Source organism: Apodemus sylvaticus, chromosome 4 (assembly GCF_947179515.1).
Source record: "Apodemus sylvaticus chromosome 4, mApoSyl1.1, whole genome shotgun sequence".
In the NCBI taxonomy this organism is placed as follows: Eukaryota; Metazoa; Chordata; class Mammalia; order Rodentia; family Muridae; genus Apodemus; species Apodemus sylvaticus.
This window is the reverse complement of record NC_067475.1, coordinates 133,238,355-133,252,629: the sequence shown is the minus strand read 5'-3', so window position 1 is coordinate 133,252,629 and position 14,275 is coordinate 133,238,355. Positions and strand designations below refer to the sequence as shown.

Genomic DNA, 14,275 nt, shown 5'->3' with positions numbered 1-14,275 from the left:
AGGCATCCTTAGTAGCACTGCAGGAGAGCTGGTGACCCGAACTTTTGAACATGAGAAAGAAATACAGGCTTATCTTTCTTTAGCCCTTTCAGTAGTTGCTATTTGTCAGTTCCAGAGACTTTTTTTTTTTAACAGACTGAAGATAGTAAATATAATGAAAACAGACACAGCGACCTGTACAGTTGTGTGCATGGTGGCACACATCTGTAAACCTCAGCATTTCGGAGGAAGAGGCAGTAGGACCAGAAGTGCAGGGCCAACTTCTACTTTGAGTTCGAAGACAACTTGGGCTACAGAAGACCCTATCACAGATAAACCAACCCAAGCAAAACATTGGAAAAATCCATCCAACGATCTAACCAACCAACCAACCAACCAACCAACCAGTCAACCACCCAGCCAAAGAAAGGACATCAGAAAATGGGTTAAGTCTTAAAACATTAGCTCAATCTTCATTAAGAACACCAAATTTTGTGAAATTTTTGTGACATTTTGTGAATTAGACAGGCTGATTAAAACTCCAAACATAAGGAGAAAAAAAAAAAAAAGAACAGAGAGGCAATTTTGCAAAATATAAGTCATAAAGTAAGGTTGATAATTGCACCTGGTTTTTGTTTGGTGTTGTTTTAAAATATATAGGGTCATACAGAATTCATAGACAGATCAATGGAACATAACATGAAAAAATAGGAAGAAAACAATTTGCTATAGGAATTTAGTAAATGAGAAGTCAAAACACCCGAAACAATATTCAACACACTGGGCATAGAGGAACATAATCACCTGGAAAAAATAAATCTGTACCTTTGTCTGTCACTGCACTCAAGGACATTCTACACAGGGTGAATGTTTCATGTGAAAAGTGAAAGAGCTAGAAACATGCAAGTTTAAAGGTTATTGCACAATAGGTCTCTTAAAATAGCACATAAATCCGGAAGCCATGAAAGCCTTGTAAAGTTGACTGCAAAAACGAAAGAGTCCAGGATGGAAAATAACAGCTCTAAGTTCAAGGCATTCAACACACTGGTATAAAGGCCTTCTTAAATGAGATCCTGGCAAAGGCTGACAGCTTTAACTACTAAAATTCCTCTTAACTGGTAACAGAAAGTCATCAAGAAAGGCAAATAAGGAAGAACAACATCAAGCAACTGGACCACCCAAAGCTCTTGGGGACTAAACCACCAACCAAAGAGCACATGGAGGGACCCATGGCTCCAGCTACAAATGTAGCAGAAGATGGCCTTATCTGACATCAGTGGGAGGGGAGGCCCTTGGTCCTGTGGAGGCTCGATGTTCCAGTATAGGGAGATGCTAGAGCAGTGAGGTGGGAGAAGGTGGGTGGGTGGGTGGGTGGAGGAGCACCCTCATAGAAGCAGGGGGAAGGGGGATGGGATAGGATGGTTGTGGAGGGGAAACCAGGAAAGGGGATGACATTTGAAATTTAAATGAATAAAATGATTAATTTTATTCATTACATGATTAAAAATGATTAAAAAAAGAAAGGCAAATGGAGATTTTCCTAATTAGATCATTAAACATACATGGCCAAGTTCATTCATGATACATGCACAGTAAAAGCACTTGGCTACTTCTGTTAGGTTGAAATAAAAACCCTTGCTTTATTTCTGTCAATGGAAGATGGGGGAGGAAATAATCTAAGTGCCACAATCAAGCAGACTGTCAAGCTGTCAAATAAAAGAAGGCTTCAACAGTCATCGCGTGTCAGTCAAGTTTGCCGGGTTTTTTGTCTTCTAAGGAAATTGTATGCAGAGGAGGAGCACACCCATTAACTAACATCACGGACAGGATAAATTCTGTGATTCTCTCACTGCACTGTGATCCTCTCTACACCACAGAGAACCTATCAGAACCTAAAGATCTGGTGTTCAAATGACTAGCCAGATGGAACCCAGAACCACAACGGTCTGTGCTAGATAGATGTTGCTTTTGCAGCATCTGCATATGGCATCAGCATGCAAAAGGTATTTTAAAGTTATACTGACAAGACAGAAGAGCCTTGCAATCATTTGCAAAGTAGATACCACAGAGATAAAACCTAGTGAAACATATCAGATGTCGTACTGAGAGGACCACTTATTTTCATACAGAGTATCTTCCACTCTTTCTCCAGGGCAGAGTTTTTGTCAATATTTGTTCTTTGGAAATTATAGCAACGGGTCAGTGGTTAAGAGCACTTGTTGCTTTTGCAGAAGATCAAGGTTTAATTCCCAGTACCCTCACGGCGGTTTCTAGGGGATCCGATGCTCTGTTCTGACCTCTGTGGGCACCAAGTATTCAAGTGGTGGACAGACATACACATTGGCCACAGCCTCTCATATAAAACATTATGGACACACTTTGTTTTCAACACTGCAAAGGCGATCCTTCTTGCTCAGCCCGGCCCTACAGGCCTGTACTCTGCACTCTCAGCTCCTTGAGAGGCCGAGGTAGGAGAATCCATTCCATGTCCTGCCATCCATGGGTGACAATGAATTGGAACTCCAGTCAGGAAACTTAGTGAAACTCTGTCTCAAAATAATAGCATAGCATAGCATAGCATAGCATAGCATAGCATAGCATAGCATAGCATAGCATAGCATAGCATAGCGTAGCGTAGCGTAGCGTAGCATAGCATAGAATAGCATAGAATAGCATAGAATAGCATAGAATAGAATAGGACTATGGCACAGGCAAGACCCTGGTGTCAAACCTCAATCTTAAGGTTAAAAATAAGAAATAAAGCTACAACAACAATAACAACAGCAGTCTCTTCTTAACCAAAAATAAAAGGAAAGAATGAAGAGGCTGACTTCTTGTGATTCTGAAGTCCCTAACACCCTGCTCTCTCTGCCCTGTACAACTTCATATGTATATGAAGACTGCACCACTCCATGCACACAGAATCACACAGGAGTCACACACAATAGAGAAATGGCTCCCAAGTGCTTACCTGATATCGTGTTGGCTGATTGAGAATGCTGTTAAAACTGTGTGATTCAAAAACTCTCGAGTTAGACTGAGTGAAGAGGTTTAACTAGGAAAAAATACAATTAACCTAGTAAATGAGAATACATTCATTTGGAAAAAGAGACATAGATTATTTGATTCTCTTGGGTGGCATTTCTGGAGACCACACTTCTGAGGAATGTTTTGTGCAAGTTGGCTTTTATGAGGGGGTCAAACAGTTTTGAAGGCAAACAGTTGTGTGAGAGAGATGTTCACCTTCATCAAAGCACTGGCACAGTGCAGTGTAACAGCTCTTACTAAGAATGTATTGCAGAAGTTGGCACCTACCTAACATACATTTTCCTGGGAACAGGCAATGTTTACTACCCAGAACTCCAAGTGCCTCCAAAGGGTTTGATTGGCTGCTGAGGCCTAGCTCCTCCCTAAATTGAACAGAATCCCACAGGTGCAGGTGGCCTTACACATATTTTGTAGCTCTTCGACATCACCTAAAAGAACATGACTTCTCAGCATCTTGCCTTACACTGAACAGGGATCAGACCTTTGGAGAGAATTGGTTGAAAAATGGAGCTTTATTCTCTGTTTCTATCTAGCTGTCTGTCCATCTGTCTGTCTATCATCTATCAATCATATATCTATCTATCCATCAATGATCTATATCATCTATCTATCTCTCATTAACCCATCTGCTTATCATCTATCTATAATATGTCATATCTATTGATCATCTATCTATCATCTCTATCTATATTTCAATAATCTATATGTATCTATATATCTATCATGTATCTATCTATCTGTCTGCCTGTCTATCAGCTATATCTATCTATCTATCTATCTATCTATCTATCTATCTATCTACCTACCTATCTCTGTCTATGGTCTATCTAATCTAATCTATCTATCTATCTATCTATCTATCTATCTATCTATCTATCATCTATCATCTATCTATTACCTCTCTACCTATTCCCACTCCCCCCCTCAGCTTGACTTTTGAGTAGGCAGGAGCAGAAAGCTAGCTGAGAGCTTAGCCCTGCTCACAATTGACACAGACACTAGTGGGAACTTTCCATCATTCCAGAGCAAGCTGGCATGATTCAAAAGTGCTCCCCGCCCAAAATTGTAGTCCTCCCACCTCCTGAGCCTCCCTGTGATAATTCGGGAAGGTGCGGCAGGCCAGGGCAGAGGTGACAGGATTGGACAGGCCTCTAATTGACTCTTTTGCTAGGACCAGTACTTGATGATGTTACTTTTTCCTCTGCCACTGGGGGTCAGTATCGGCCTGCTGACTGAGCTCAGCGACCTCAGCAGAAAAGTCCTAAAGTTCTAAAACAGAACAGCAACACTGGCATCTCTTCAACTTTTTATTTAATTCATTTAATGAAGAAAGACTATGTCTATGGGTAAGACTGAGAAGCTTTAGCTGGGGGTAGTGGCACATGCCCGGATGCCCGGATGCACAGATGCGGGCCAGAGTTAAATAGGAGGATCAAAGTTTAAGGGCAGTCTGGGCAATGAATGAGGATCTAAAGGGGTGGGGGGGGGACCCCTTAAGGCAGACCCTCTTAGCCAAGAACAAAGCTTCTTCCTCCTATTAATGATGTAACTGGGTGGGAGTGGATGTCCTGTGGAGAGCTCTCCCTGTGCCTTCACAGAAGTCTAAACATCTGGAAGTGCCCTGTCCACCTGGCTTTTGCTAGCCCCATTTACACTATGACTATTTGGGGTCTAAAGCCCATAAACTCTGTTGCCTACTGTGGTGGCTCAAACATGCTTGGCCCACAGGAAGTGACACAATTAGGAGGTGTGTCCCAGTTGGAACAAGTGTGCCCTTGTTGGAGGAAGTGTGTTACCATGGGGGTAGTTTTTGAGACGTCTCCTGGCTGCCTTTGGATCAAGATGTAGAACTCTCAGATCCAGCACTGTGTCTGCCTCTACACTGCCATGGTTCCCGCCATGATGATAATGGACTGAATCTCTGAAACTGTAAGCCAGCCCCCAATTAAATGTTAACTTTTTAAGAGTTGCCTTGGTCATGGTGTCTCTTCACAGCAATGGGAATCCTAACACATCTACAGAAAGAAAATTTCAAGGTTTGTTCTCTGAAGCACAAAAGGCTGAAAGTAATCACGCTTCAGAGGCCAAAGACTTAAGTAGCTAAGCTTCCCTAGAAAGACAAAACACTTCTCAATACACTGTCCCTCTTCACGACAGGCAGAACATCCGGGGCCAGTGACTCCCCAGTGCATAAAGAGGGCTAAGCATGGACTGCCAGACAGCCTTGATCCACATATACCCTGCACTGGCTGCTAGCCAGGTCTAAACACACAGCAAGCAGTGTGGACTCTGATGAGGAAGGGCCCTGATGTTTGCTGAGTTGCAGAGGGGTACACCCCATGTAAACCCTCATAGAAGCCCGTGGCTTTCCTCTTTTAGGTGAGGCAATTTCTCTGTGTAACTTGCTAATAAGTCTTAAGAGCCAGTTCAGACCCAGGTCTAACCTAGAGGCTGCTCCTTCCTTTCACTCCGCGGCTTCTCATTGTGTGTGAGAGATATTATTTGAACAAGGTATGGACAATGGTCACTACTGTAGAGTCTAATAGCCCTAACATCAAACAAAAAGCCTTAAACAGCCACTTACTTTTAAACTTTTTGATGCTGTGGTTCAAACCGAGGGCCTTGTGTATATCAGGAGGCACTATCCACTGAACCACACTCCCAGCACAGGGTAAGATTTGAGGGCTATTAAAAAATCTTGGAAACATGGGTCTACATCAAAAAATTAAGGAATTAAATTGTATTGATCCTGTCTTTTCCTCTGCTTCAATCAAGGAAAGGCCTCTATTTTTGCAAGAGGCCCATGTTTTAATGGTTCCCTGAGCTTGTAGAGTACTGCAGCTGGAGACCATTTTCATATGTTTTAAAAAGATCAAGTCTCACTCTGTAGCCCTAGCTGGTCTCAAAATTTCTACGTTGCCCAAGCTGCGTCAGTCTCGGTATCTTCCTGCCTCCGTGCACCAGGGATGGGGATACAGGCATGCAGCACCCTGTCAGGCTCCATTTTTACAATTTTAGCAGAAGCAGTACTTGAATCTCACACATTTGCTCCTGTCTGCCTCCTTCCCTGTTCTTTTAAATACAGCCATGATGTTGTGTCTCCCACCGCAATTCTATATACAGAAACTAAGTTCATACTGACGAAGTGGCACCATGAAACTTACATTCCTAGGTCAACTCAAGGGCAAAGCACTCATTTTTAGAGAGCGCATTTATGGCTCTTTGGGAAGATGCTCAGGTATGATCCTATCCATGGTGTGATGCTAAAGGAAAGATCGTTCTGCCGTCTCTCCAAATACGGTGCTGGTGAACTGTGCGCACGCCAAGGAGTGAGTCTGAAGTTAACATTACTTAACTTCAGAATAACTGGTTTAAAGCGCTGGGCACACAGCTGCAAAGCTTTTTTTTTTTTTTTGACAATATCCTTCTTTTCTATGTTTAGCAAGCTTCTCGTTTGCTCGTTCATGTTGTAGCTGCTTCCACGAGGGGCTGACCCAGTGGGGCATAGACTAAGTGACTATTTGAAACGCGCTGCAGATAGTATTAGTCTATGGAAGGGCCCTGGGGTAGACAGCTATGCTCAGCAACTTCTAAGCGCACACACGGAAATTAATGAACAAATATCAAAGGCCGGGGAAGAGAGACAGGACATTTATTTTACAATCTTGGTATCTTTTCAATACATACCCTGGACTTTGAGTTACCCATGCCCAGTTCCAGATCCTTCTGAAGCCTTCTCCTCCTGCATTTGGAAAAGTTAGTGATCCTCATGATGAAATAAACAAATGATTTTGGACTAGGGACCAGACTGAAGGGCGGAGGCAATGTTTTTCCATCGTCGAAGTAGGAGAGCCAAAGTTTGGAACGAGCAAACTTCCATTCTACATCGCTGTCATCCTGTTACAAAACAAAACTCATGGTTAAATAGAAAAAAAGATTTTACTTTTAAGCGTGTGTGTGTGTGTGTGTGTGTGTGTGTGTGTGTGTGTACATGTGCATGCATGTATGTGTATGTGTGTGCTTTCCTATACATGTGCTAGTCTGTCTGTATGTGTATGTATGTGTGTATGTGTGAGTGAGTGTATATGTGTGTACATGTGTATGTGCTTGTGTGTGTGTCTGTCTGTGTGTGCTTTCTTATATGTGTGTCTGTGTATGTATGTATGTATGTACTTGTGTATGAGTGTATATGTGTGCAATGTGTGTGTGTGTGTGCACCTGTGGTGGGCGGAAGAGGGAGATCAGATACTCTAAAGCTATAGTTACAACAGCATAGTTGTAAGTCACCTGATGTGGTTACTGGTAACTAAAATCTTGGTGCTTCTCAAGAATAGTAACTCTTAACTTCTAAGACATCTCTCCAGTCCCACAGTTACTAAATTTTAAACTAGACACTCTAGACCTGATGTACACACTTATAGTAATTACATTGTTTTAAACGATTCAGTAACTTATTCGCATTTAACTGCATACAATTCCTACATGTCTACATAGTATAAAATCACATATTGATACCCAAATCCTCTCTCTCATATGTCTCAGACTGAACCCACTGAGATGTAACCAGCATTTCCTGTTCCTTGTTTTAAGGTAATGCAAAAAGACAAGAAAATTCAGGGCCAAAGAAGGTTACAAATATTAATCACAGTCTCCCTCTGTCACCGCAACCATCTCTTTACACCCATCATCATTTCTCACCCTCTGGCACCCTCTGGGCTCTTCCAGACCCACCCACAAGTTGTAGATGTCACACATCTTATTCTAAAGGCAAAGGGGGGAATGACATTTAGATACATTGATTTATTTATTTTTTGCTTCATTTCTCTTAATTTGTTTTGAAGATTTCACACTAGCACAGACTAGCCTGTAACTTACTCTGTAGCGTAGGCTAGCCCACTGACACTTTTTCTTAAGTCCTGGATAACAGGCATAAGCCAACACATTTCACTGGCTCAATTACATTTTGAAGTTTTATTTGTACTACATGTCTCCAAATGTCCCATGAATCCTACATTGGCCAAGACTTGTCTTTATCTTTTTCTGTTCCCAATGCACCCCACGGTGAGTGGTACAACCATCCTCATTGACAAAGCACCACCTGAAGCAGGTCCACAGGTACAGAGAATGAGCTCCCTTAGTCCTCAGTGCCCACATGGATGTCACCACACAAGCAGACACCCACAGTACTGTCCTTTGGTCTCCATGGGCTTCATGTACTGGTTAATTCTGATTGGTACCATGACAGAATCTAGGATCACCTAAGAGATAAACCCCTGGGCATTCATGTGAGAGAGTTTTTAGAGAGAGTTCATTTGGGTGGTATAACCTGCCCTAAAATGTGGGTAGTCCCAGCTACCACTCAAGACTACATAAAGAGGAGAGAAAGACCTGAGGACCAAGACCCATCTTTCTTTGTGTCCTGGCTGAGAATGCAGTGTGAGCAGCTGCCTCGAGTTCTTCCGCCACGAGTGAGTTCCCACTGTGATGGACTATACCCTGCGTTGTCAGCTAAAGATAAACTCCTGCTTCCTTAGCTTTGTCATAGCAATGAGTAAAATAATGAACACAGTCTGTGCTGGAGACACTGCATACGGGACTCCATGACTAAAATGCACATAGAAGCTAAGCCTGGTGCCACACAGCTGCCATCTGAGCACCTGGGGACATGGAGTGGGTGGAGCTCAATGAGTTGGAGGTCTGGGCAGCATAGGGATGCCCTGGGTAGCCTGAGTGAGACCCTGTCTTCAAAAACTCAGGCAAGATAATGCACAGCTAAGCAAAGATACTAAATCTGCGAGCAGAAGATATATAACAGTATAAAACGACAGAGGAAGCTATGGAACCAACAAATCCAAAATCGAAAGCAGAGTGGTTTCCAGACACTGGACATTTTGCCTAAAGAACATAAGTCTACTCAACCGCCTTACCTTCCACCAGGATCAGAGCGGATGGCCTAGCAGGCAAGAATCCCCCTGCAGTGGATATTTCTAGCCAATAGTCGTAATACTTCTGAGATACACAGGGATGGAGCACTCACCTCAATTTCTTGGTATGAACTATTGATCATGGCAATTAACATGTTGAGTAAAACAACCACCATAGTTACATTGTATATTCCATAAAGAACATATCCAATATTCTCTATGAATTTGTGATCATATTTGAGGACGACAGAAGTCACTTCAGACAGTCCAAATATGGACCAAAACAAAGTCTTAAAACTTTCTTCCACCCTGTTGAACAATAAAAACACGGTAATGAGTAGTTTCCTGTGTCAAAAAGTAAAAACAAGCTAGTATCTAATGCTATACAGATGCAAATGTTATTATGAAATGCTATCATCATATGTTTTTTAAAATAATATTATTTACTTCATGTGTTTTGTCTCCATGTGTCTGTGCACTGCAAGCATGCAGTGCCTGTCAAGGCCAGAAGAGGGCGTCAGATACCCCGGGGCTGGAGTTACAGATGGATGTAAAAGCATGTGGATTCTGGGACTTGAACCCAGGTCCTCTGCAAGAGCAACCAGAGCTCTTAACAGCTCTCTAGCCCCCTAATAATTGCTTCTAATAAAAATTTAAAGAGTCTTTCTGTCATATTTTAAGAATTAAAAATTTAAGAATTAAAAATGTTTTAAGAATTAAAAATACTTTCAGAATTATTCTGTTATGATATATTAGTTTTTCAGTTTGCTTTTTGAGACAGTATTTCACTACATAGATTGATCCTCCTGCACCCAGATTCTAGGAGCTGGCATCCCAGGGATGTGCCACCAGTCCACACTGTCAGGGTACTTAGCAGCAATGATTATACCCTGGGGATTCAGGGGCTAGTATCGATAGCCAGCTTTTCTGAAGTTATTCTGATGAAGATTCGGACAGCAGGAGAAAGCAGAAGTTACTTCACAACACCCAGGCTTTTCTTCTGGAAGGTTGGAAGGTTTGATTTTTGTAGGTGGTTTGGAAATTTAAATCCAACTTCTTGGCTTAGATTTAAAATGAAACACCCACTTCAAAAGAGGGTCTGCACCTCACTATGGCTTGCAGTGAAGCAGCTTGTGCCTAGAACAAAACTAAGCTCAATAGACAAAGAGTTTTGGTGTATCCAGATGGTGGCATGCGGTGCAGCCACTGGGGTTAACAAGGCAGATTTGTCTTCATACAGTTATAATATGAAGTATAGCAAAGATACATTAAGTGAAAAATTAAATGTAGCAACTGTGAAATACTTAGTCATCGGAATACAAAAGAAAGGGCTATCTGGATATATTTATATTCTTCTTTTGGGGGGAAAATCTCCAAAGGTATTCAAAAGAAACTGTGGTTTCCATGAATAAGAGGCAGCTCATAGACTGAGGGTGTGAAGGAAGAAAGGCTTTTCACTCGAAATATCCGACCCTGACGCCTGAATTCTGGCCACAAGAATCCACAGTTAGCCATGTCATCTGTGGGGAATTAGCTCCCCAGGTCCTCACGGGCTCAGCATCTAAGAATATGCGAGTGAATCCCAAAGAAACGGTGCTGTGTTTCCAGGTTACCAGTGAATCACTTCCTGTAGCATTTAAACCATCTCTTGGTTACTCAAAAATATCAAATGTAACACAAAGCAGTGCAAATAATTATTATACTATAGAGTTTGGGGAATCGTGGCAGGAAAAGGATGCACATGCCCCAAACAGATGCAATTTCTTAAAAGAATATTTGGATCCATGGTTGGTTGCTTGTGGGGTACAGATTCTGAGAGTCAGCTGCACCTCCTCCATGGAAACAATGCTCAGCTGCAAGAGACATGGGTGGGGGACCGCGGAGTGGGAGCCCCCAGTCCTTATGGCACAGGCCAGACTATGCACCAGGTTCCATCTCTCATACGACTTTTATCCGAGGGCATTGAGCCCGTTTTGTCACATGATCTCACATCTGCGAACCGAATAAAGAACCTTCAAAAGTCGCCACCCAAGCTCATTATGAAGTGCAGGTGGAAAATAGTCTCCCCCCCCCAGAAAATGATTTATGAAAATAGTACCTTAAAAATATTTTTTAACAAGTTCTAAATAATAATGAAGCCTCTAGATAGACTCATTTGTTCATTTAGCCACTCAGCCAGTAACACTGGAACATCTAGTATGTTCTAGAAATGTTGTTAGTTCCTGGGGATAGAGGGTTGAGGATAAAGGATTCTGTGGAGGGAGGGGGAGGGAGAGAGAGGGGGAGAGGGAGGGTAGGGGGAAGAGAGGGAGAGCGGCAGGGAGAGGGAGGGGGAGGGGAAGGGAGAGGGATAGGGAAGGGAAGAGGAGGGGAAAGGGAGGGGAAGGGGAGGAGGGAGAGGGAGAGGGAGATAGGGGAAGACAGGGAGAGCGGCAGGGAGAGAGAGAGAGGGAGAGGTGGGAAAGGGGAGGGGAAGGGAGGAGAGGAGAAGAGGAAGGGAAAGGGAGGGGAAGGGGAGGAGGGAGAGGGAGGGGAAGAGGAAAGGAAGGGGAAGAGGAGGGGAAGTGGAGGGGGAGGGGAGGGGGAAGCAAGGAGAGAGGGGGAGAGGGAGAGAAAAGGGAAGGAGGAGGAGAGGAAGAGGGGGAGGATTCCCTTCGTCACAAAACAGAATACAAAGTTATGGCATGTGGAGGCAGGAGACTGATCACTCTAGCCTCCATTTCTGCATTTACTCAACCAGTCTGTCCCAGAGCCACCCCGCCCCTTCCTCCTGTGCTGAGCAAACTTCCTTGCAGCATGAGTGGGCTGGCTGGGTGTGTGGGAAATGAGGGAGCTACAATGGAAAGGACACTGCAGCTCCTACTGTGGGCAAGAGGCTTTACGTAACTAGCCTTATGTAATGCCCATGACGACCTTATTTAAAAATCTATCATGCTTATTTTAAAAATGAGAAAAATGGCACGGAAAAATGTTCAGTAATTTAACCAAAGGGCACAGTTAGAAAATAGCAGAACTGTGTTAAAACCCTGGCCTGCCAGACTTTCCAGCGATACTCTGCTTTCTACTATAGTGTGTTTCCAGGTCTCCCTTCAAAAAAGGAAAGAAAAAAGGCATGTATCATGTGAACTGCTGTGAGGAAGGGAACAGGGCCCTGCGTGCGGTCCTGTCCGTTCTCCAATGGAGTCACAGGATGTTTTTGTTGTTGTCATTTATTACAGTCAGATGAACCTCTAGCCTCCTTTACCTTTAAGACCTGCTCAACAATAACTATTTAAGAGTTACAGTTCAGATGTCTCCAAGGATGCGATCCTCTACTTTACCTACAGGGAACTCACTGTGTTGCTGGCTTGCAGATGTGGCAATATAGGAGCAAAAGGAAGATGGTGAGGTTTGTGATAGTCTTGCCAGCAAGGGCTGAGACTCACAGGAAGAGCCCCATCGCCATGACAACCCGCCGCCCAGGGGTGAGAAGGATGATCTCAGAGCTGGGACCTAACAGTGACAGTGACTCTGGGGTTAATCAAGAGAGGCTTCAGGGAGGAGGTGACTCTTCTGGGAGGGCTGGGGGTGGCACTGCCATCTCAGGAGCTGTGCTGCTTCTTGAATTCCTCCCTGTTCTCACGCCTGATGAAAACATTAACACAGAAGCTAGGAGAGTAATACAGACTTCAAAATGATGACGCTATATTTAGCGTTCTACATAATGTAAGAGATGTCCACGATTAGACATTTGCCATCCAATTTTCTTAAAATAGCCCTTTTGCTCCAGTATTTTTCCAGATCCTGCTCACTCTCCCTGAACTCCAAGAGTGGACGGATGACCTGCATGCCCAGCACAGACTCTGATCTCGTGGTCTGTTTTTCTGCTCTTGAGAACGGCTTCGTCGTGACAGCCGGCATGCCCCGTGTGCTGGACCCGTTAGAAGTTCTTTTCATACCTTCCTAGTATGACGTCCTACTTACGTGGTAAAAGCAGGGTTCACTTTGGCCCCCAGGTAGTAAGAATAAAGTATGAACATGCCGATCATGAAAGCCAGGAACACCATAATGAAGAGGACCATGAACTTGAATATGTCCTTCACGGTCCTTCCCAGCGAGATCTGCAGGGGCCCAAAGCTCTCGTTCGCGGGGAGAATGTATGCAATCCGGGAGAAGCTGAGCACCACAGCTATGGCGTAGAGGCCTTCGGATATGATCTGTGGGTCAGAAGGGAGCCATTTGTCTCTAGCTAGGAAAGGGAAGAGAGGGAGAGAGGGAGAGAGAGAGGGAGAGAGGGAGAGAGAGAGAGAGAGAGAGAGAGAGAGAGAGAGAGAGAGAGAGAGAGAGAGAGATATTACAAATGGAGCTTTTTTTTTTTAAAAAAAAATTATTCCTTCCTATGCAGAGCAAATATAGACAGGTGGTTCTTGCTTCAGTTGAAACTACTGGCAATTTAATTTGTTGTCCAGATTCTATATTTTTATGTAAAACTAGAAACAACCTCTATATTTCAATGGGTGAAACCCTATTATAAAGACACTAAGACAGCCTCACCCGGAACAGAAATGGAATGAAATACCCAAGGGAGGGCGGTGGGGCAACGGTTTGTGGACATGGACTATGTTCAAGACAAGAGGCGACTGACACTCCTTCCCCCGCCCCAAGGTGTCAGCTTTATTATTTTCTGGTTGCTTTGCCGTCCTATGGGCAAAGCCTCAGTGAAACCTTATTTTGAAAATGATTTCCTCTGTCAATTAATGCAAGTAAAACGTCCAACAGCCACCAGGGAGAATATCATGAATCACAGTGGTGTTGACCCTCTGAGCTTCAGAGCCGCTCCTGGGAAGCATGATATAATAATATATAATATGTTAGATAGAGACCGGAGTGAGGGCCCCAATAGTCTACAACAGATCTAGTTCCTGGCAGGTCAGTGAAATAGTAAAAGGTTAATTCTGCGAAAACTGAGTCTTCCAAAAGAATGGCTGCCCTGTAGACTGTAGATGTTTGCACTACAAGCTTAACATCTGCTGACTGTTTGCCGTGTGTTAGATACTGCCTTCAGTGGTCCAGGTTATTCCTCCCTTTATAAAAACAGAAACCAAGACTTAGAGAATTTCAAAAACATACATAGAGGAAGCAGAGAAGCCCAAATTAATAAATTCCTGTCCAGCCAACAGTTACTAACTACACACTAATACATTTAAAGACACAGGCTATGGAAACAGCCAACATTATGTCACATAAAACAAGATTTTGATTCTTTAACTTTAAACAGTGCTTAGTTGCTCCTTTGACCCAGTATCCTTAGGACATTAAAACTTTTGATTGTTGATAATGTCGTC

At 43.3% G+C, this 14,275-nt stretch overlaps 1 protein-coding gene across 2 annotated transcripts in view; it reads right to left on the bottom strand.

The window, feature by feature from the left end:
• Nucleotides 1–14,275, bottom strand: part of Trpc3 (transient receptor potential cation channel subfamily C member 3) — a 64,191-nt gene that overhangs the window by 7,683 nt on the left and 42,233 nt on the right. The window contains exons 7-10 of one of the 2 annotated variants that reach the window (XM_052180620.1): nt 12,915–13,179; nt 9,065–9,260; nt 6,715–6,924; nt 2,951–3,034 (exon numbers count right to left, since the gene is read on the bottom strand). In XM_052180620.1, the coding sequence (XP_052036580.1) occupies nt 2,951–3,034; nt 6,715–6,924; nt 9,065–9,260; nt 12,915–13,179 (755 nt within the window). The remainder of the gene's footprint in view (nt 1–2,950; nt 3,035–6,714; nt 6,925–9,064; nt 9,261–12,914; nt 13,180–14,275) is intronic. The other variant, XM_052180621.1, reaches the window with a different exon arrangement.